This window comes from Apodemus sylvaticus, chromosome 12 (assembly GCF_947179515.1).
Source record: "Apodemus sylvaticus chromosome 12, mApoSyl1.1, whole genome shotgun sequence".
Lineage (NCBI taxonomy): Eukaryota > Metazoa > Chordata > Mammalia > Rodentia > Muridae > Apodemus > Apodemus sylvaticus.
The window spans coordinates 89,965,806-89,984,076 of record NC_067483.1 but is presented as its reverse complement, the minus strand read 5'-3'; the positions used below and the strand labels follow the sequence as shown (position 1 = coordinate 89,984,076).

The 18,271-nt window shown below is 43.3% G+C and overlaps 1 protein-coding gene across 2 annotated transcripts in view; it reads right to left on the bottom strand.

Moving 5' to 3' along the window:
* Tp53bp2 (tumor protein p53 binding protein 2) overlaps positions 1-18,271 on the bottom strand; it is a 50,965-nt gene that overhangs the window by 16,485 nt on the left and 16,209 nt on the right. The window contains exons 2-9 of one of the 2 annotated variants that reach the window (XM_052200319.1): positions 16,112-16,259; positions 12,792-12,905; positions 8,739-8,821; positions 7,091-7,192; positions 3,205-3,379; positions 2,416-2,597; positions 1,908-2,072; positions 1,350-1,578 (exon numbers count right to left, since the gene is read on the bottom strand). In XM_052200319.1, coding sequence (XP_052056279.1) covers positions 1,350-1,578; positions 1,908-2,072; positions 2,416-2,597; positions 3,205-3,379; positions 7,091-7,192; positions 8,739-8,821; positions 12,792-12,905; positions 16,112-16,259 — 1,198 coding nt within the window. The remainder of the gene's footprint in view (positions 1-1,349; positions 1,579-1,907; positions 2,073-2,415; positions 2,598-3,204; positions 3,380-7,090; positions 7,193-8,738; positions 8,822-12,791; positions 12,906-16,111; positions 16,260-18,271) is intronic. The other variant, XM_052200318.1, reaches the window with a different exon arrangement.

Genomic DNA, 18,271 nt, shown 5'->3' with positions numbered 1-18,271 from the left:
GGTCACCTGACTGCTAAGACCTTTAATCTCTAGAACAGCTTTACAGTTTGGGCCACAGCTTCCCAGCAAACTTACTTAGAAAACACATATGTTAGGTTTTGGTTTTGCTTTGAGATTTTCCACCTTACTCAAGCAGTTTACAAGTAGCCAAAGCAAAGAAAAAGTCAGCCTGAACCAGAAAAGCCTCAGTGTGTGAGGAAGCCTGGCCATCACCCAGAAGACAAATTCCAATACAGCAGGCTAAGGCTCCTAAGTCGGATCTCACAGGCAATGCTTTAATGGTGGGTCAGTAAATGAACGCTCTAACTCCAATCCAGCTTTCACTGTTTAGAGTGTTGATGATTTTCTACACTAGTATTTAAGTTTCAAATGCCAGCCGGGAGTGGTGTCACAGGCCTTTACACCCAGCATTCAAGAGACAGAGGCAGGTGGATCTCTGTGAGTACAAGGCCAGCCTGGTCTATATATAGAAAGAGCCTACCTCAAAAACAGCAATAACAAAACACACACACACACACACACACACACACACACACACGCCATGTTTTTTTTTAATCTTAGAAAATTAATATTATTAATGCTTCAAGTAATAGTTATGGCAAAATAACAAATACTTTAAATCAGGGTTCTTTTTCATATAACCATGGTACAAAGAAGAAAACACAATGGAGACCCTGTACTCCTCAACCTATCCTGTCACTTACCCTTCCATTATTAAAGTCTGGCTTGCACGTTACACCTCTGCACGTACCTGTTGACTACACAGAATACAAGGACAACCAAAGCAGTGAGTCTCGGCCCGCCTGCCTTTACAGCTCCCAGGTCTCTACCTTTATTCTAAAATCTGTCAGCAAGCAATGTGCATGCATACGGGCTCATGAATCCTTAACACTGTTCTAAAGAGAATGGATTCACAACTCACTTCTGCAAAGATGGTATCACTAATATGTATATACAGTCTCTTCACACAAGATAAAAAGATCTCACTTTAACATCAGACAAAACTTTCATTCATAACAAGAACTGTTCATTTTCTTTTCTGAGATAATGTCCTACTGTATAGTCCCAGGTTGTTCCCCAAACAAAATCCTCCAGCCTCAACCTCTACAGAGAGTGCTGGACTTACAGGTGAACAGAAGACCTCCTGCAAGGCCATTTCTGAAATAACTTCGATTTTATCCTGAGTTGAACTGTATTGGTTAAGGTTAAAATCACTGGCAAAGAACAAAGGAACCTCAGATTTTAACATAGGTAATATGAAAACAACTTTGAAAACACTCAAAATTGGAAAATACAGTGGGATGGGGAAGGGCTAACTGTGGAAGGACCTAGAGAGAGCCCGCTTTTACCTTTGCTTTGTGAAGCAGCCCCAGACCTCATATTGGGCAGTGTCTGCATCTTCATTGGGCCCTCTGCTGACTGCATGACCAAGGAACCATCAGGCAAGGCTGGCTTCACCAGCAGCTCGGGTCTGGAGGGCATCCGAGGCATCGTGGATGACTGGATGTAAGGGCCTACAGCAGCCACACGACTTGGGGCTGACACTGCTTGTTGGGGAAGATTTCCATCAGGTGAAACCTTAGTTAAAAAGCACAAATCTTTTAGTACGTCTTACTGGAAGACTGAGTTCATAAGACTGAACTTTCAGAATGTAGCCAGAGTCTGAAACATGTCCCCAATGGAGCCACTTCTCCTGGAGCTCTGCGACAACCTTGCTACAAGCATTAGGAAGAAAGGGAAGCAGCACAGGTAAGAACTAAACGTGCAGACCTAACAGATCATCTTCAGCAGACGCAGCACTGCACTGTCCTCTCTGAGCACAGCTGGAAGGACTGAGGACGTGGCTTCCCCTCCCCAGGCCCAAGTCCTGACAGCCCACTCGCCCACTGACCCGCCCACTCGCTCACCGGGAAATTCTCTTTCTGCTGCAGTGCTGCCTTCTTCTTCCACAGCCGGTCCCTCAGCTCATTAACGCGCTTGTCCATGACAGCCACTTCTGAGTTGCGCTTATTCAAACACTCCCTCTGTTGTTGCAGTTTGGCATTCTGCTCTTGGTTCAGTTTGTTTCTTAACTGAAAAAACAGGAAGGGGGAAAAAAAGATAACCAAGGAAAAGAAAAGCGCCTTCAGGAGGCAATCACATGGTTAACTATTACACAATATCTAAAAATGTAAGGTGCTCCCTCCTGGTTTAAACTTAAATGACATCTGTGCCAGACCACTGGCTGTGGTTATGCCTCAAGTTTCCTGTTCGAGGTCCCTAACGTTTATTCTGGACTCAGGGTCTAGGCCTCCCATTTCCACCTACCTTAAGGAACAGCAGGCAAAGTCCAAAAGTTACGGTCACTTTCTACGGACAGTTGTGTTACTAGGGAAGAGTGGCCACTGCATTCAGAAAGCAGCTGCACAGACATACCTGCAGCTCCTTGTAAAGGCGGTCTAGCTCAGCCACGGCCGACTGGTTGTCATGGTGGCCTTCGATCCTGCCGTTCTTAAGCATCTCTAGCTGCCTTGTAAGTTCCTCTACTTTAGACACAGCCAGAACTAGCTCCCTCTGCTTCTGCTGGAACAAGCTATTCATCTGTTCAATTTCCTCCACTAGAACAGAGAGAATGGCCACAGTTGAAAATAAAAACAAGAAAGAACTACTTCCCAGGCAGTCAAGCTTTATAATGAACAGTCTAATAAGTGGAGAACTCTCTGAAAATGTCCTAGGACCAACCTATTTTTAGAAGCAACTAAAATCAACACAGACATTACTAAACACCTGCACGTCTGTCTAGATACAGACCCTGAAGCATTTATATAGTGAATATAGTAAACATTAAACTCTAAATTTTGGAAATCAAATTTCTTTAGAACTTTTGCTTTCAATTTTATAATGGTAGATAGTGACTGAATCACTAAAATTTGAATTATTAATAATATGGCAATACAATAACTAGAGGTACCATATAAACAAAAATATCTTCATTATACTCTTGATCAAGAATTTAAGAAAAATATCATTTAAAAATCTTACAAAAAAAGTCAATGTTAACTTCAACCAAGAGGAACTTGCAACATCAAATTACAGCAAATCACTCTCTTCAAAATTTTCTTTAAATACAAATATTTACTCTCCCTACACAGGCACCCACTTCCTGGGCCGCCCTGTGTCTCGTGGCCCTGTGTCCCGTCGTGGCCCTGTGTCCCGAGTGCCTACCGAGCTTCCCGTTGCTCAACCTCTTCTGCTCCACGTGACCCTTGAGCGCTCTCACTTTCTTGAGCTTCGCTTCCTGACTCTCCGCTAGCTCTCTGAGCCGCTTCAGCTTTTCCTGCTCAGCGGCCTGGTGCTGTTGACGTTGATCTTGTTGTTTTAAAAACTTTAAGCGTTGCTCCTAATGAAAAATAAGAGCAGTGCTTACTGGGCCTGTCACTTTAGACAGGCAGGTCACCATCTTCAATATACCTGCAGCCGGCCCTTGCACGCCAAGAGCTCCTGTAACATGTTCTGCTCCCCACACATCCTACGTGCTCTTCCCACAAGCACCCGGGTAATATCCAAAATACACACTCCTTGGCCCACCCTAGAAGCTCTTGGAGAAGACCGAGAAATTAGTATTTTTAACCCAAGTTAACACACTAAGCAAGCAGTGATCCTGGAAGCAGTTTTATAAAGACCTGCTTATAAATAGATTGCATGTGTAGTGTTTATGTGTGTGTATATATATGTGTATATGTGTATGCGTACTGGCATGAACCACCAGAGGTCAACAATGGATGTCTCTCTTGATCACCTTTTCCCCATCATTTCTATTAATTCTTTGAGTTTTGTGTGATGAAGTTTCATTATATTCAACCCTTGCCCAGTTCTTCCCAGAGACATACCCACCCAACTTTGTGTCATTTTCCTTAAAAGGGGGTTTTATTTTTAATTACCTGTGAGTATGTGTACATAAATATAGGTGCCTACAGAGGCTGGGACTCCGATCCCCTAAACCTGGAATGATAGGCAGTTATAAGCCACCTGGCCGGAGTGTGGGAACAAAACTCAGGCTCTCTGGAAGCGCAATGTGTCCTTTAACTGCTGAGCCTTCTCCCACTTTAAAAACTCAAGTACAATTAGTGCTGCTCATGTGTTCCTGGCTGTTTGCCGTCCACTGGAGGTTGTCCAACCTACCAGGGGGCCAAACCCTTAGAGAAAACTGACTCTCCTCTTCCAGAAGCTGTCAATTGGCAGCAGCTCCTCAGCTAGGGACTGTATGTCCAACTCCTTTCTCCAGGCTGGGATTTTGTCTGGCTTGAGATCACACAGGTCTTACACATGTTGTCGTAAGTGCAATGAGTTGTCTATGTAATGCCCTGTTACATCTGGAAAGCAGTTTCCTTGTAGTCACTGTCTCTAGCTCTTAAAAGCTTTCTGTTCCCTCTTATGCATGACCCCTGAGCCTTGGGAGGAAGGGACCCTACAGATAGAGCATGAGTTCCTTACTGAACCTTGGGATCTGCAGCTCCATGAGCATTCCCACTCAGTCCTGTGGTCATGATGCTGCCCCTGTGCCCAGCTCTTACCCCGTCCTGAGGACCCAAACTCAGCTCCTCTACTTGCACAGCGAGCACCTTACCATCTGTGCTGTCTCTCCGACCTCAGATGCCATCACAGCGGGTACCTCACCACCTGCGCTGTCTCTCTGACCCAGACGCCATCTTAAGACGCTAATTTGGTGCCAGTAAGTAAAAGTATTTGCCTGAGAAACTGAGTTAAATCTCTGAAATTCACCTAGTGGAAAGAGAGCCAATTCTCAAGAGTTTTCCTCTGATCTCCACATGTGTACTGTGGTAGAGATATGTGACAAGCACACACATACATACAAATGCTAACTTTTAAAAAGAGGCTGATTTTAGGAAGAAGCCCACCTGAACTGGGAGGTAATGTAAGAAAGTAGTTAAGCGTAGAGGATATGAGTTCAAATTCAGATTCAAACCCAAACTGAACTATGAGCTCCTATGAGATCTTGAACATATTATATAGCTTCACCAAGAACAGACATTTGTTTCTTCATCTATAACATGGGAATGAGCAATAACAACCACATGTTTCTGTGGGAAGGATTGAATATAGACTATGGGTCCTTGAGGAGTATGTTATACATTATATATGCCATAAGTAGAAAAGAACCAAGGGGGTAACACCTTTAGAAAACTGTTATTATGCAATTTAAAATGCATTTTTATTACTTTATAATTTCAAATCACCAGTTACAGTATCTACTATTAAGGTAAACATCTCAGAATACACCTAAAACACGTAAATAACATGAAATTTCTAAGTGAAGGTCTTGAGATTAGAGATTCACTCTGCAATAATTGACCGTTTCTTTTTTCTTTTTTCTTTTTTTTTTTGGTTTTCCAAGACAGGGTTTCTCTGTGTAGCCCTGGCTGTCCTGGAACTCACTCTGTAGACCAGGCTGGCCTCGAACTCAGAAATCCGCTTGCCTCTGCCTCCCAAGTGCTGGGATTACAGGCATGTGCCACCACACCTGGCCAATCGACCATTTCTATGAATGTGTGCTTCACTATTCCCAGGGATGACACATGAGCTTACTTTTAGATTTAGAAAGGCAGGACCTCAGACTCCAGACTTTGATTCAGAAAGGCCCTAGATGATTATGCCCAGGTGGAGAAGCACTGCACCACAGGTTGGAAACTGTGGTGTGGGGTATTACACACAAGTAAAAATGGACGCACAAGAATGCAGGACAGTGTCACATGCAAAAGCACAGTGCATGCTGAGAATATCTACAAGGTCTCCTGGCCATCACCTCAGAGTCCCAATGGACAACCTGTCAAGTCATCATGCCACTGTCCCAGCACACCTCCACTCCCTCCCCTCCACCGCCCCTCTCATGACTAAAGGACAGGAAGTTCAGGATTCTGGGTGTATAGACTAAGGGCTGACAAGCTAGAGCTCCAAAGTAAAATAAGCTTGCCAAGTGTTTTGTTTTGTTTTATGTCAATCTCTCTTTCTCTTCTCATTACCCAGCATCATAGATGGGGCAGGGGTATCTTAGCGTAGGAATGTTGGGGTCACAGACATAAGTTACCACACCAGCTTTACATGGGTTCTGAGATCCAAACTTGGGCCCTCACACCTGGACAAGTATATTAACCACTACACCATTTCCTCAGCCCCTAAAATGTGCTGTTCCGGGCTGGAGAGATACTCAGAGGTTAAGAGCACTGGCTAGACTGACTTCTAGAGGTCCTGGGTTCAATTTCCAGCAACCACATGGTGACATATAACCATCCATAAAGAGATCTGGTGTCTACTTCTGGCCTGTAGGCATACACACAGTATCATGTATACACTGAATACATAATAAATAAATCTAAAAGGAAAGATCTATTGGCGCACAGCACACACCTGTGACTCCCCAGAAAGCCAAGCTGAATGACTGCCACGGAGGCAGAGCAGCAGGCAAAGGCTAAGGCGTTACTACAGAGCTCTGAGGAGCCATCAGAAGCAGCGACAGTGAGACTAGTTCCCATAGTGACTGAGAGGCTTCCTAGGGCATTTTTTCTTACTCAAGATCAGGACTGGGACTGTGAATAAAGCATTTTTTTCACTGAGGCCAAGTAGCAGAAATGACAGTGATGGCCTTAGTAAATGTGGTTCCTGCTGCAGCCAGGTGAGCTCCAGGGAACAAAGCCCAGTGTTCTTTATAATTCTCCCATTTCTCTGACTCCCAGCACAGCCTTTATCAAAACCATAGACCAAGTCAGGCACAGTGGTGGGAGCCTATAATCTCAGCTATTCAGGAGCCAGAGGCAGGAGGAGATCATTTGGGCCCAAAAGTCTGACACCAGCAAAGATAACAGAGACCTAACTCAAAAAGAAAAAAGAATGGTAACAAAGATTAGGGGTCAAGAAAATCTTGAACTAAAATGACACAAAGATTTCTGAAAGATATTGAAGAAAGTCACATAGCAGGTAACCTGGGGAGGGGGGTAAGTGCTGAGAGAGGCAACTGCCTAACAGCAAGGTGACTGTGAACAGTTCCAACAGCGCCACTAACAGCAGTAGGCAACGAGGTTTATGAAGACACTACCTTAGTAGCCAGCATTTGCTGCTGGGCCTCGATCTGCTGCTGCTGGCGAGATGCCATTTCCTGGAGTTCAGCAAGTGTCAGGTCCAGCCTGGGACTGTTGACCTACAAATGCAAACACAGCACCCGCTACTTTTGTACTATGTTCAGAGATCCTCTTCAGAGGCCTACTTAGAAGTTCCATCTAAACTAATCATAACAAAGTTATTCAGATACTAATTTTTACTTTAATAGTCACTGACATATTAAGATGCAAAACAGACTCATACAGGCCAATGATCTTTTAAGTTGTAAAATTTAAACTATTAGTTGTAAATTTTTAACTACTTAAATAGTTTGGTCAGAAACATAAACAGTAATGATTACTTTGTTCTGTGATTAACTTACATTATTAGGACAGTAGGCTGTGGCTGTATAAACATGCACGGTACTGGGGTGTTGACAGCACATCCAGAATGAAGTCATCAAGACATAATTTAAACATAAGTCAGCACTGGCTGGGCCTGGCAGTGCAGGCTAACAACCCACCACTCAGGTGGCTGACGCAAGAGTCTAACTTTCCAACCCCCAAAAAACAGTGTAAGGAAAGATCTAGAGCAGGAGGAGGGCCACAAGTTCAAGCCTAGCCTGATCTACAAAAGGAGGCCCTCCAGGGGCAATCTACTGTATCTCGGTTAGACTTACATAAGGCTTCTGTTAGAAAATAAACACAATTTGGGGAAACTATATGTTAGATTGTACTCAGAAATATTTTGCTATTCAAACTACTTCTGTCACCTTGCACTGGACTTATTACAGGAAGATAATGAACTGTAAATCCAAGAACAGAACCAGGAAGAACTTACAATGGAGAGCAGGTACTTTAGATATCTGAAACTGGCAAAAATTAACTATGGAATAAGATAATTCAGGAAATTCAGAAAGATATTCAAAATTTTGGGCTCTGAAAAGAACACTTGCAAAGATACGTCAATGCGTATACAACAGCAAGATCGCTAATAAATAATTTCCATTTTTCTAAAAGTGATTATAGACAGCAACATATAAAGGCATCAAGTATTTCCTGAACTTGCCAAACATCTTGGGAATTCATGATATACTCAGCAGCTAGCTTCTTAGAGTAAAAGGCATGCAGGACTCAGGGCTATGCCTATGAAACAGTTAAAGACACTTTTAAAGGGACTGAAGAGATGGATGCTCAGTGGTTAGCACCACATACTGTTCTTTGTTTTGCTTTGTTTTTTCTTCTTTTTTCCTGAGACAGGGTTTCTCTGTGTAGCCCTGGCTGTCCTGGAACTCACTCTGTAGACCAGGCTGGCCTCGAACTCAGAAATCCACCTGCCTCTGCCTCCCAAATGCTGGGATTAAAGGTGTGCGCCACCACTGCCCAGCCACATAGTGTTCTTGCAGAAGACTCAAATTCAATTCCCAGCAGCCATAGCACGCATCTCACAACTGCCTGTAACTCCAGCTCCAGGAGATCTGATATCCCTCTGACCCATTCCCCCAGAAGTAAGTAATAATTAATATTTTTATATTTAAAAGTATGTTAAGAAAAAGCCTTTAAAGGGGGTCACCACTAATCCGCTGACGAAGAAAATGGCCATGGATGAGACACAACATTTAGAACAAGATGGAAGGGAGCACTTACTCCGTTCTCCTTCCTCCGGTGCTCACCAGGAACTTTGACACCATTTCTTTTTACACTTGGATCCTGGGATCTCGGTCCACTCACTAAATAAGATTCAAAAACTACATTAACAGTAGAGTTGACAGAAGTTCTATGTAGCAGTACATTTCTGTTTTACTGATGCTTGATATGTAGGTCTCTATACTTAACAGCAATAGACGTTGGGACTCATAATTAGGCTTGTTTTGAAAATACAATTATGCGAAGCCGTGAACACCATCAGGGCAGCTCACGTCCCACTGGCTCCCTAGGAAGCTGCCTGAATCACTCAACAACATGGGAAGTCACTGCTCCTCTGCCTCCAAGCAACTCACATCATTTACTTACAGCTGTTCCTCCTCGTTCTAGGCCACGCAGTAATAAGAGCCTCAGAGGGACCTGTTGGCAAAGATCTATAGTCTCAGCTACTCAGGAGGCTCAACCAAGAGGAGCCTAGGTTCAAAGCCTGTCTGTCTCAAAATAAAAACAGGGCTGGGTACCAGTGATATCTCAACAGGTGAATAAGGTGTTTACCGCCAATGAGTTGTTTGATTTCATGGACCCACAGGATGGAAAAAGAGAACTGACTCCCAAAGTTTTCCTGACTTCCACATACATGCTACAGTACAACAATATGCACACCACGGAATGAGCATGTGTGTGTGTATGTGTGTGTGTGTGCGCGCGCGCGCACACGCGTGTGCACACACACACCAAATAAATAATAAAATCAATTTTTAAGAAAGTAAGGGGTCTGGTATGAGGAGACGAATGAGTGGTGTGTGCTTCCTTGGCGTGGGCAGGATGCTGTCAGGACTTAGCACAGGTGGGAGGTGTTCTATAAGAAGTGAGGTGCAGTCAGCCCACCTCTACTCAAGAACACTGAAAAATCGTACGCTTCAGGAAGGAAGTAAAGTAGCACAGAACCTGTGCAATTCTGATTATTTTATTTACTGGGACATTCTGTGGAATCATTAAGTATGCTATAAAGTATATACTCATTCATTTATGAAAACTATACCCATTTCTCTTGATTTGAGAAAGTCTAACTAAAACTAGTAACTTTTCTACTTTTTGACTAAAAGGAGCTTTTCAAGCCAAACCATGTATCTCAGCACTACTCAATGCTCAACAAAGGAAAGGAATAAATTTAAATACATATATGAAATATCAACCAATTATTTATTTATTTATTTATTTTTGTTTTTTTCGAGACATGGTTTCTCTGTGTAGCCCTGGCTGTCCTGGAACTCACTCTGTAGACCAGGCTGGCCTCGAACTCAGAAATCCAACTGCCTCTGCCTTCAAGTGCTGGGATTAAAGGCGTGTGCCACCACCGCCCGGCTATAAATTTTTATTTTTAAAAAATGTGTTAAACTCACACCCATAGTTTCCAAAAATTAAATAATCATTATAATTATTTGAGAGATTTTAAGTCAGACATTTCTTTGAATCATGTCTAGTATACCTATCAGGGAATTTAGAACAAATTTTGTGTCAATAAATTAATAATAATGACTAGCTAGCCTCAGAAGCAAGCATTATACTCAATATACAATTTTAATAACCATTTTAATGCGATTTAACTCTAATAAAATAACCTAAGTAATTTATCACAGTTTCTCTCTAAGAAAAGCATTTTCTACAGTATAAATAATTGCTTCCTTTTGCCTCAGGGAAAAATATTCAGTTAGCTTTTACTTATAGGCAGTTATATAATTAGAGCAAACAGCAAAAGTTTTATAAATAATTTCAAACACATTGTGGTCACAGTCACAGTTAAACAGCATGCATTAGCAGTCTCCTAACCCCCAGCAAGTCTGAGCTAAACGGGGAAGTCGAGACTTCCCTACCGCAGACCGAAAAGCCATCCTGCCCTATTACAGTCTAAGCACGCACCGGTGTTTGCAACAATGTGCAAACAGCTCCTCTGTCTTACTTAACACTTTTATTTCTCACATTATAAATACACTGAAACTGCATAACACACTATTGGGAGACTATTTAATAATTCACCCAGTGTTGCACACAGCAAGACATTTGAACTGGGAGGAGATAGCCAAAATTCAACTTATTAGGTAGAACTCAGAATGTATACAGTGATGTAAATACAGGACAAAATAAAAACATGATGCAAATGTCAGTTGAAGTGTATTCTTAAAAGAAGGCTTTGGTGGGGGGGAACCTCTATATTTAAAATAAAATTACAAACACCAGTGATACTGACACACCTCAGGTAGCCTGGTCTGGGTAAACTGGGTCTATGCTCTTGGCCCTGCCACTCTCTAGGTGTGTGGCCTGGCAAGCTACTTACCCCTGAGTCTCAGCACTTCTCACCTGCAGACAGACTGTCACACTAAGTCAATTCTGGCCCCTGACACTATTCATTGCTAATGTTCAGGTACCATGTGGATACTTGGATTAAAATAACAGCAAATAATAAAACTGGGAAGTTACACTGTCCACTAATTAAATGTTATCTACATTCTTACTCCCAAGAAAACCATCCTTAACGTTCCTTTAAGAATCCCAGCATGTTGAGGAAGACAGAGTGATCCTGTTTCAAGCTATGGCTTCCCAGACTGAAGGCAGATCCACTTGCACCTTACAGGCAAAGCCACATCTCAGTGTCTAAAGCACTAGCAGCCCACAGGTTTCCACATGCTGCATTACCTCTGTCCTTTCTGTCCTTTATCAGCTCAGGCCACTTACCATCATTCTTCTATGTCCTCCAAGTCTGCCTTTATTTTGGACCTTGAGACTCAAGAGATCACCTAAGTTCTATGGCCCAGCTATTTCTAAATCAGGCTCATTTTCAGCATCTAACCTGAAAAGGATCTACATCTGAAATGTAATATTTACTCACTCTACTTTTCAATCACTCATTTCTCCCCTCACTACATTTGTTTGTTAATCTAATTCTGAAGTTCATCACTGGATGCAATCTACTCTTTCCCTATAAACCCACCCGTTCTTCCTTCTAACCCTGTGATGGTGGCTACTATTAACTACTAATCGACTATATCCAATTCACTCATGACAAAAGCTCCAGGCCGTGCCTGTGCGGGGAGCACCTTGATCAGGTTAATTAAAGCTCGAAACTGCTTTAACTGGACTGCTCACTCTGAGTGGCCCATCCCCTAGTTAACACCCTGAGCTGTGTATAAAGGAGAAGTGACCTAAGCACAAGTATTTATTGCTCCAGCTTCCTGACTGTGGATGTGAGGTGACTAAGTTCCTACCAGTCTGACTTCCTTCCAAACACGCTGGATGAATCCTTGACCTGTAAGCCAGAATAAACCCTCCTTTCCCTTAGATGCTTCTGTCAAGGTATTTTGTCACAGCACCAGGAAACATCACTAAGACACCCCTCTGGCTTAGATGTCACCTTGTACACACCTTCACCACTTCTGAACCCCACCAACCTTAGGTCAGTCTGTCTCCTAGCACAACCTCCTGAGCTGTGGAGCACCACTCGAGGCAATCATGGCCCTCGAGCCTCTCGTCAGATGGCCTCGATGTGCCCAGCGCCCTATTCTCCAGTACGCATCCTGTCCACCCACCTCATCCCTTCACATGTCTCGCTCCACCCCAGGAAATTACATGTTTCCAGATGAGAAACACCTCAACCTACACCCACTAAATGCCCAGAGTTAAGTGTAGTTAATGTTAGGAGATCCAGAATCCTCTTTTATCTAAGAGGAGAACCTATCAGGGTGAAGAAATGCATTTTCCGGGGGATCTTGCTGTACTAGGTAAACATTCCTCTTTTCTCCATTTCAACTTCTTTCTTTAACTCCTTCCTACCACACTAGAAAACTACAGCCAGGCTTCTGCCTTCTTCAAGCAAACCACATCTCTTTGTCTCCACTGTCAGTCCCGTCTACACAGAGAACCTGCCCTGTTGCTCTAATGTCCTAGGCTTTCCCTCACCTCCCAACTCCCCAGCTTTCCCTCCCATGCCTCTCCCCAGCTATGACAATGCACAAACCAAGAAGGCTGAACACTAGTTATAATTCACAGAATATTATATACCAATATCCCTGCTAGTGGGGCGCTCATGACGAAGAAAGAAGCGAACTTCATTCCTTTGACTTCCAAACCGCTGAAGAACATCAAACATCCGTTCATTATCAGCAACTGGGCGTTCTAAAAGAAAAAAACTTACATTAGCTACAAGTAAAACAAAGACAAATATACCCTTGATGTAATCTATGTTGCAGAATCAGGACATACTTGGTATTTCACCTATTTTTTTCCATTAACAGAATTCAAAAAAATGATATAGCACTGATTTTCTACACAATCAGTATCAAGTCAGTATAAAGAAATAGAAACAATGGGTCTGTGACAGTTGTTAGGGTCTTAAGAGTCTAATTCAGTGGCTTCTTACTATCTAAAGGCATGCCATTTAACTCCTGAGGGTCTCAAAGGTTTGTGTGATCTATTCAGTCAGAGACCCACTCTCACTAATATTAATGTCCGATGAGTCCCTAAACATATGGAGGAAAAACTTAAAAGCAACTTTCTAAATGGTCTCAGGTCAAGTTTTAATTTAGTATTTGATACATGTTGTTTCCTTCTGTGAGTGGGAGTGTCATATACAGATGTGGGCACATGTGGCACATGTATCCATCTGCACACATGTAGAGGCCTGAGGCTAACATTAGGATGTCTTCCTCTACCATTTCCCATTTTCCTTATTTTCTGAGTTTGGATTTTGGCCATTCTCTCTAGCCTGGCTGGCCAGTGAGTCCTAGGATATCTCTGTCTGTAGCCTGTACCCCGATCAGTAGGGTTATAGAGCTCACAGCAATACCCACTGCATGAGTGCTGGGATGTCTCTGTCTGTAGCCTGTACTCCTGTCAGTAGGGTTATGGAGCTCACAGCAATACCCACTGCATGAGTGCTGGGATGTCTCTGTCTGTAGCCTGTACCCCGATCAGTAGGGTTATAGAGCTCACAGCAATACCCACTGCATGAGTGCTGGGATGTCTCTGTCTGTAGCCTGTACCCCGATCAGTAGGGTTATAGAGCTCACAGCAATACCCACTGCATGAGTGCTGGGATGTCTCTGTCTGTAGCCTGTACTCCTGTCAGTAGGGTTATGGAGCTCACAGCAATAACCAATTATAGGAGCGCTGGGGATGCAAACTGAAATCCACGCTATATGTAGGAATCATGTTTACCCACACAGCCAACCTCCCAGACCCAATATTTATAAACTGTGTGTAAATAATGTTAAGAATCAAACTCATTCATTTGCAAACAAAAGAATATTTCAATGGGATGATATCTGGGCCTCTTGCAGTAAGGCTGCAAACTTTAAGAATTTTTTTTAGAAAGAAAGAAGACACAGCTAAATACTTCAATAACTGAGAAGTGTTCAGTAGAAACAATGTATCCTGAGTTACAAAGAAAAAAAAAATAAACTAACAAACAATTTCCTAGTGGAGGAAAGAAAGCTGAATAGAAAAGCCCGCATACTCTTTAAGAAGGCAAGTGCATAAGCACAGAGCTCTCAGGGACAGCGACATAATGTGTATAAGGAGGCTGAAATGGCCTATGAAAACTAGACACTTTCAGTAACTAGACACCCTCTCTCAGTGCCTTAAATAAACAACATGGAGGGAGACAGGGCAGCCAGGCATTCAGCAGCCAAGTCTGGGACTGAACCCTGAACTTAATCTGCTTGGTTGGAACAAATGACATGCGGTTCTGGTTCTACTTTGGGTAACAGTGATGATATAACCACTTTCTACAAACCACACAAATTCTACAGTTCCCCCACAAAAGGGGGTAAGATTCTGAGTAGACACCCCACTTCTCCCCTAAGCACTACCAACCTGGGCGGGGAGGATGGGCACAGGCACTCATCCTTGTCCCCAATTCCCTTTCCTCTGGCAGATGGAGCACAGCCATCTACACCCTCCTGCTGCTGTCCTCACAGCACTGTAACAGGGACACACTGACCCCTGCTTCTCCTCCTGCATTGTGAGCTATCTGAAAGCAGGAAGTTTTCATCTCTGCATCCCTCAAAACCTGGTACACTGGCATCCAAGAAATGTTCTCCAAGCTAATGCATGAGCAGGTAGAAAAGATCTGAAAAAGGAAGGAGGGAAGGAGGGAGCAAGGGGAAGAAGAGAGTGAAGCAACAGGAGAGCACACTGAAAGCTTTGGGTGACAGTGGCTTTCTCTTTTTGGTTTTGTTTTCTCCAGTTCTGGGGATTATAGGTCAAGTGCTAGCACGCACTCTGCTTCTGGAGTGTGGCTACAATGTGACCAGCTCCCTCACACTCCTCCAGCTCATCAAGCTGTGATGTCCCCACCTCCATGGATGACAACCTGAACTATGGCTCAGAAGTTGTTTCAAACTATTTTATCTTTTTTATTTAAAGATTTATTTTATGTATATGAGTATACGTCGCTGTCTTTAGACACACCAAAAAAGGGTATCCATTACAGATGATACCCTTTCCTCTGGCAGAGGGAGCATATCTGTGAGCTCAAATGACTGTGAGGCACAGATGGCTGTGAGCCACCAGGTGGTTGCTGGGATTTGAAGTCAGGACCTCTGGAAGAGCAGTCGGTGCTCTTAACCACTGAGCCATCTCTCCAACCCCCTCAAACTATTTTATCACAGCAACAGGAAACGAAGACAATCCCCAACATCAAAGAAGAGAAGGAAAGTATCAAATTTCTAATGAGGGAAAGCTTTTTTTGCTGATGGTGGTTTGGTGTTTCTTGTTTGTTTCATTGGTTGGTCAGTTGACTTTTTTGAGACAGGGTTTCCCTGTGTAGCCCTTGCTGCCCTAAATCCACCTGTGTCTCCCAGATGCTGGGATTAAAGATGTGTATCACCATGGCCCAGCAAGGAAAACTTAAACATACAAAAATAAATAAACTTCTGAGACCCAAGTCCTTGACCATGACAACATCCCAAAAGCTTCTATCCAACACACTTGTCACCTGTCTTTGCTCAATGACTTTCTTCTGTCGCAGAAAAAAGAAAGAACAAAAGGTTCTTGCTCGCCGGGCAGTGGTGGCACACGCCTGTAATCCCAGTACTTGGGAGGCGGAGGCAGACAGATTTCTGAGTTCAAGGCAGCCTGGTCTACGGAGTGAGTTCCAGGACAGCCAGGGCTATACAGAGAAACCCTGTCTCGAAAACAAAACAAAACAAAAAAAAAAGGTTCTTGCTCTCCAAGAGTTGAGCAAGAATACAACCTTCTAAGGTGCAGGCTATCCTGCTGTCTGTGCGTGAACAAGAGCACCACGCCCCGTCACAGTAACAATACTAGAATCCAAAAGGACCAGAAAATAGCAGAGCTCAGACCGAAAGCCAGGTCCATACCAGAGCCACACCACACTTCAGCCAGATGGCAGTCGCTCTCCCCAGGCTCTTTGCACAGATCCACCACGTCTCTGCATATCGTCTCTGGGGTAACAGGAACTTCTGTGAAGTGCTGCTCACTGTTACTGAGGTACACTGTCAGGAACATCTGAAACAGAGGGAAACCATTACGTGTCTTGTCTGCCCAGGTGGCATTCCCCTGAGATCCTTGCCCTGAAACAAAGAGCAGAGCTTGGGTAGGCCCAAGCACTGGGTCCCGGTCCTTCCCCAGGCATTGCCTGCTGAGCTGGAAACCCCAGGACAGCCACAGGCTACCTTCAGACAGGAGGGAGAAGCAAATCTTTTTCTGCCAGTTTCATTTGTTCTGTTTGATTAGCAAAAACTGAGCTAGATTAAGATCAAACAGATCCTTTCATGAATCCTTTCATACTTGGTTAGAGAATGCCATACATGCCCAATGTGGTAGAACACACCTATAGTCCAAGCTACTCAGGAAGCTGAGGCAGGAGGATTGTTTAGTTCACGAGTTCTGGGCTACAGTGTGCTATACTAATCAGGTATCTGCACTAAGTTTGGCTTCAATATGATGACCTCAGGAATGAATCTCTCTCTCTCTCTCTCTCTCTCTCACACACACACACACACACACACACACACACACACACACACACACTTACGGACGCACCTCTCTTTAGAAGGATATATAAAAACAGAGTAAGTATAAATTCTGATGGTGGGGAACAAGAAACAGGAGCCAGAACACAGAAGGAAACCTATTTTTATATCACATGTATGCATTAACGACTCCAGAAACTTTAAACTGAAATGTTTCAATCAAATCCAATACCTACTCTAAAGTATGTGAATAAGCAGAAATTAGCTAGCATATCAAAACCTACAAGAGCCTGTATATAAATACAGTCCAATAGCTAATTAAAATACACTGTCAATCTTTCTCCTAGTAAAAATAAACATCTTTAAACGCAGTGCTACCAAAGAATTCACATTTCTATGCCTATAGAATTATTTAAAATTTTTGTTAATTCCTGAAGCTGAAGACTCAAACAAACAGCAAGCCAGTGTGATGAACACAAGAACCCTGTCCATTCAATCCCATCAACACCCACTCCATGGGAGTCAGTACCGTCAGTATGAAGAACAACACCTATTAAAAGGAATCCCACTTTGATGCTGAATGAAGAAAGAACACAGAGACTATGGGAACTTGTGGGAACTTGATAAACAACACGCCAGGATACTGTCTTTCAAAATAGCCAAATGAGACTAGGCTGACCGAGAAAGTGTGGGGTTTATAATACACACACACACCCACACACACACCCACACACACACACGAGCAGAATGTGTTGAATCTACACTCTGGTCACAGTGACACAGTAGTATTACAGAGTTAGAGGGTTTGCCAAAAGTCACGTGACCTCCCTTGCAGGCCACCATCCCAGTGAGAAAGCTGCCTAGCCTCCCTGTGAAAGGACGAGGGAGGATGGAGGAGGCCTGAGACAGAGAGCAACTCAGACATCACACTGGGGACAGAAGATCTGGAGGCACCTGGGCTGTGCTCCTCAGTGCTAAAGCCTATTTCCTTGGGATCCTTCACCTCCCCTTTTTGCAAAAGTGCCCCCAACTCATATAAACACCTATCACATACACAGTAATCCAGAAACATTAAAGTGGACTTTGTTAAAACAGTAAGTAAACCCTATAAAAGAAGCTAAAATGCTGCCAAGATTCCTAGTATGAACCGAGTGCATTCAAGCTAATTAGTTCGGGCTTTGTGCATTCTGACAACTGTACCTGTACATGCGTGACAACTGGACCCACACTTCATGTACCTGTATATGAAGTGTGGGTCCTAAAGCTCCCACTTAGCCAATAAGGCTGCATGTAAGCTCCTTACACACAGTGCCTTGACAACACTGGAAAAAGTCAAGATTAACCAAGCCCAGAGAATGCTACTCTATTGCTGCTGGGCCAGAATACCCAGCATACTTAACTACAGTATTAAGTAATACTGCTCCATATTCCTCACCCACACTAAACTTTCTCTAAAGTTTAAAGCTTCAAAAGAACTGTCTTCACTGTAAGTTAATACCAAATAGAAGAACATTTATTAAACACAGTGCATCAACAAACAAACAC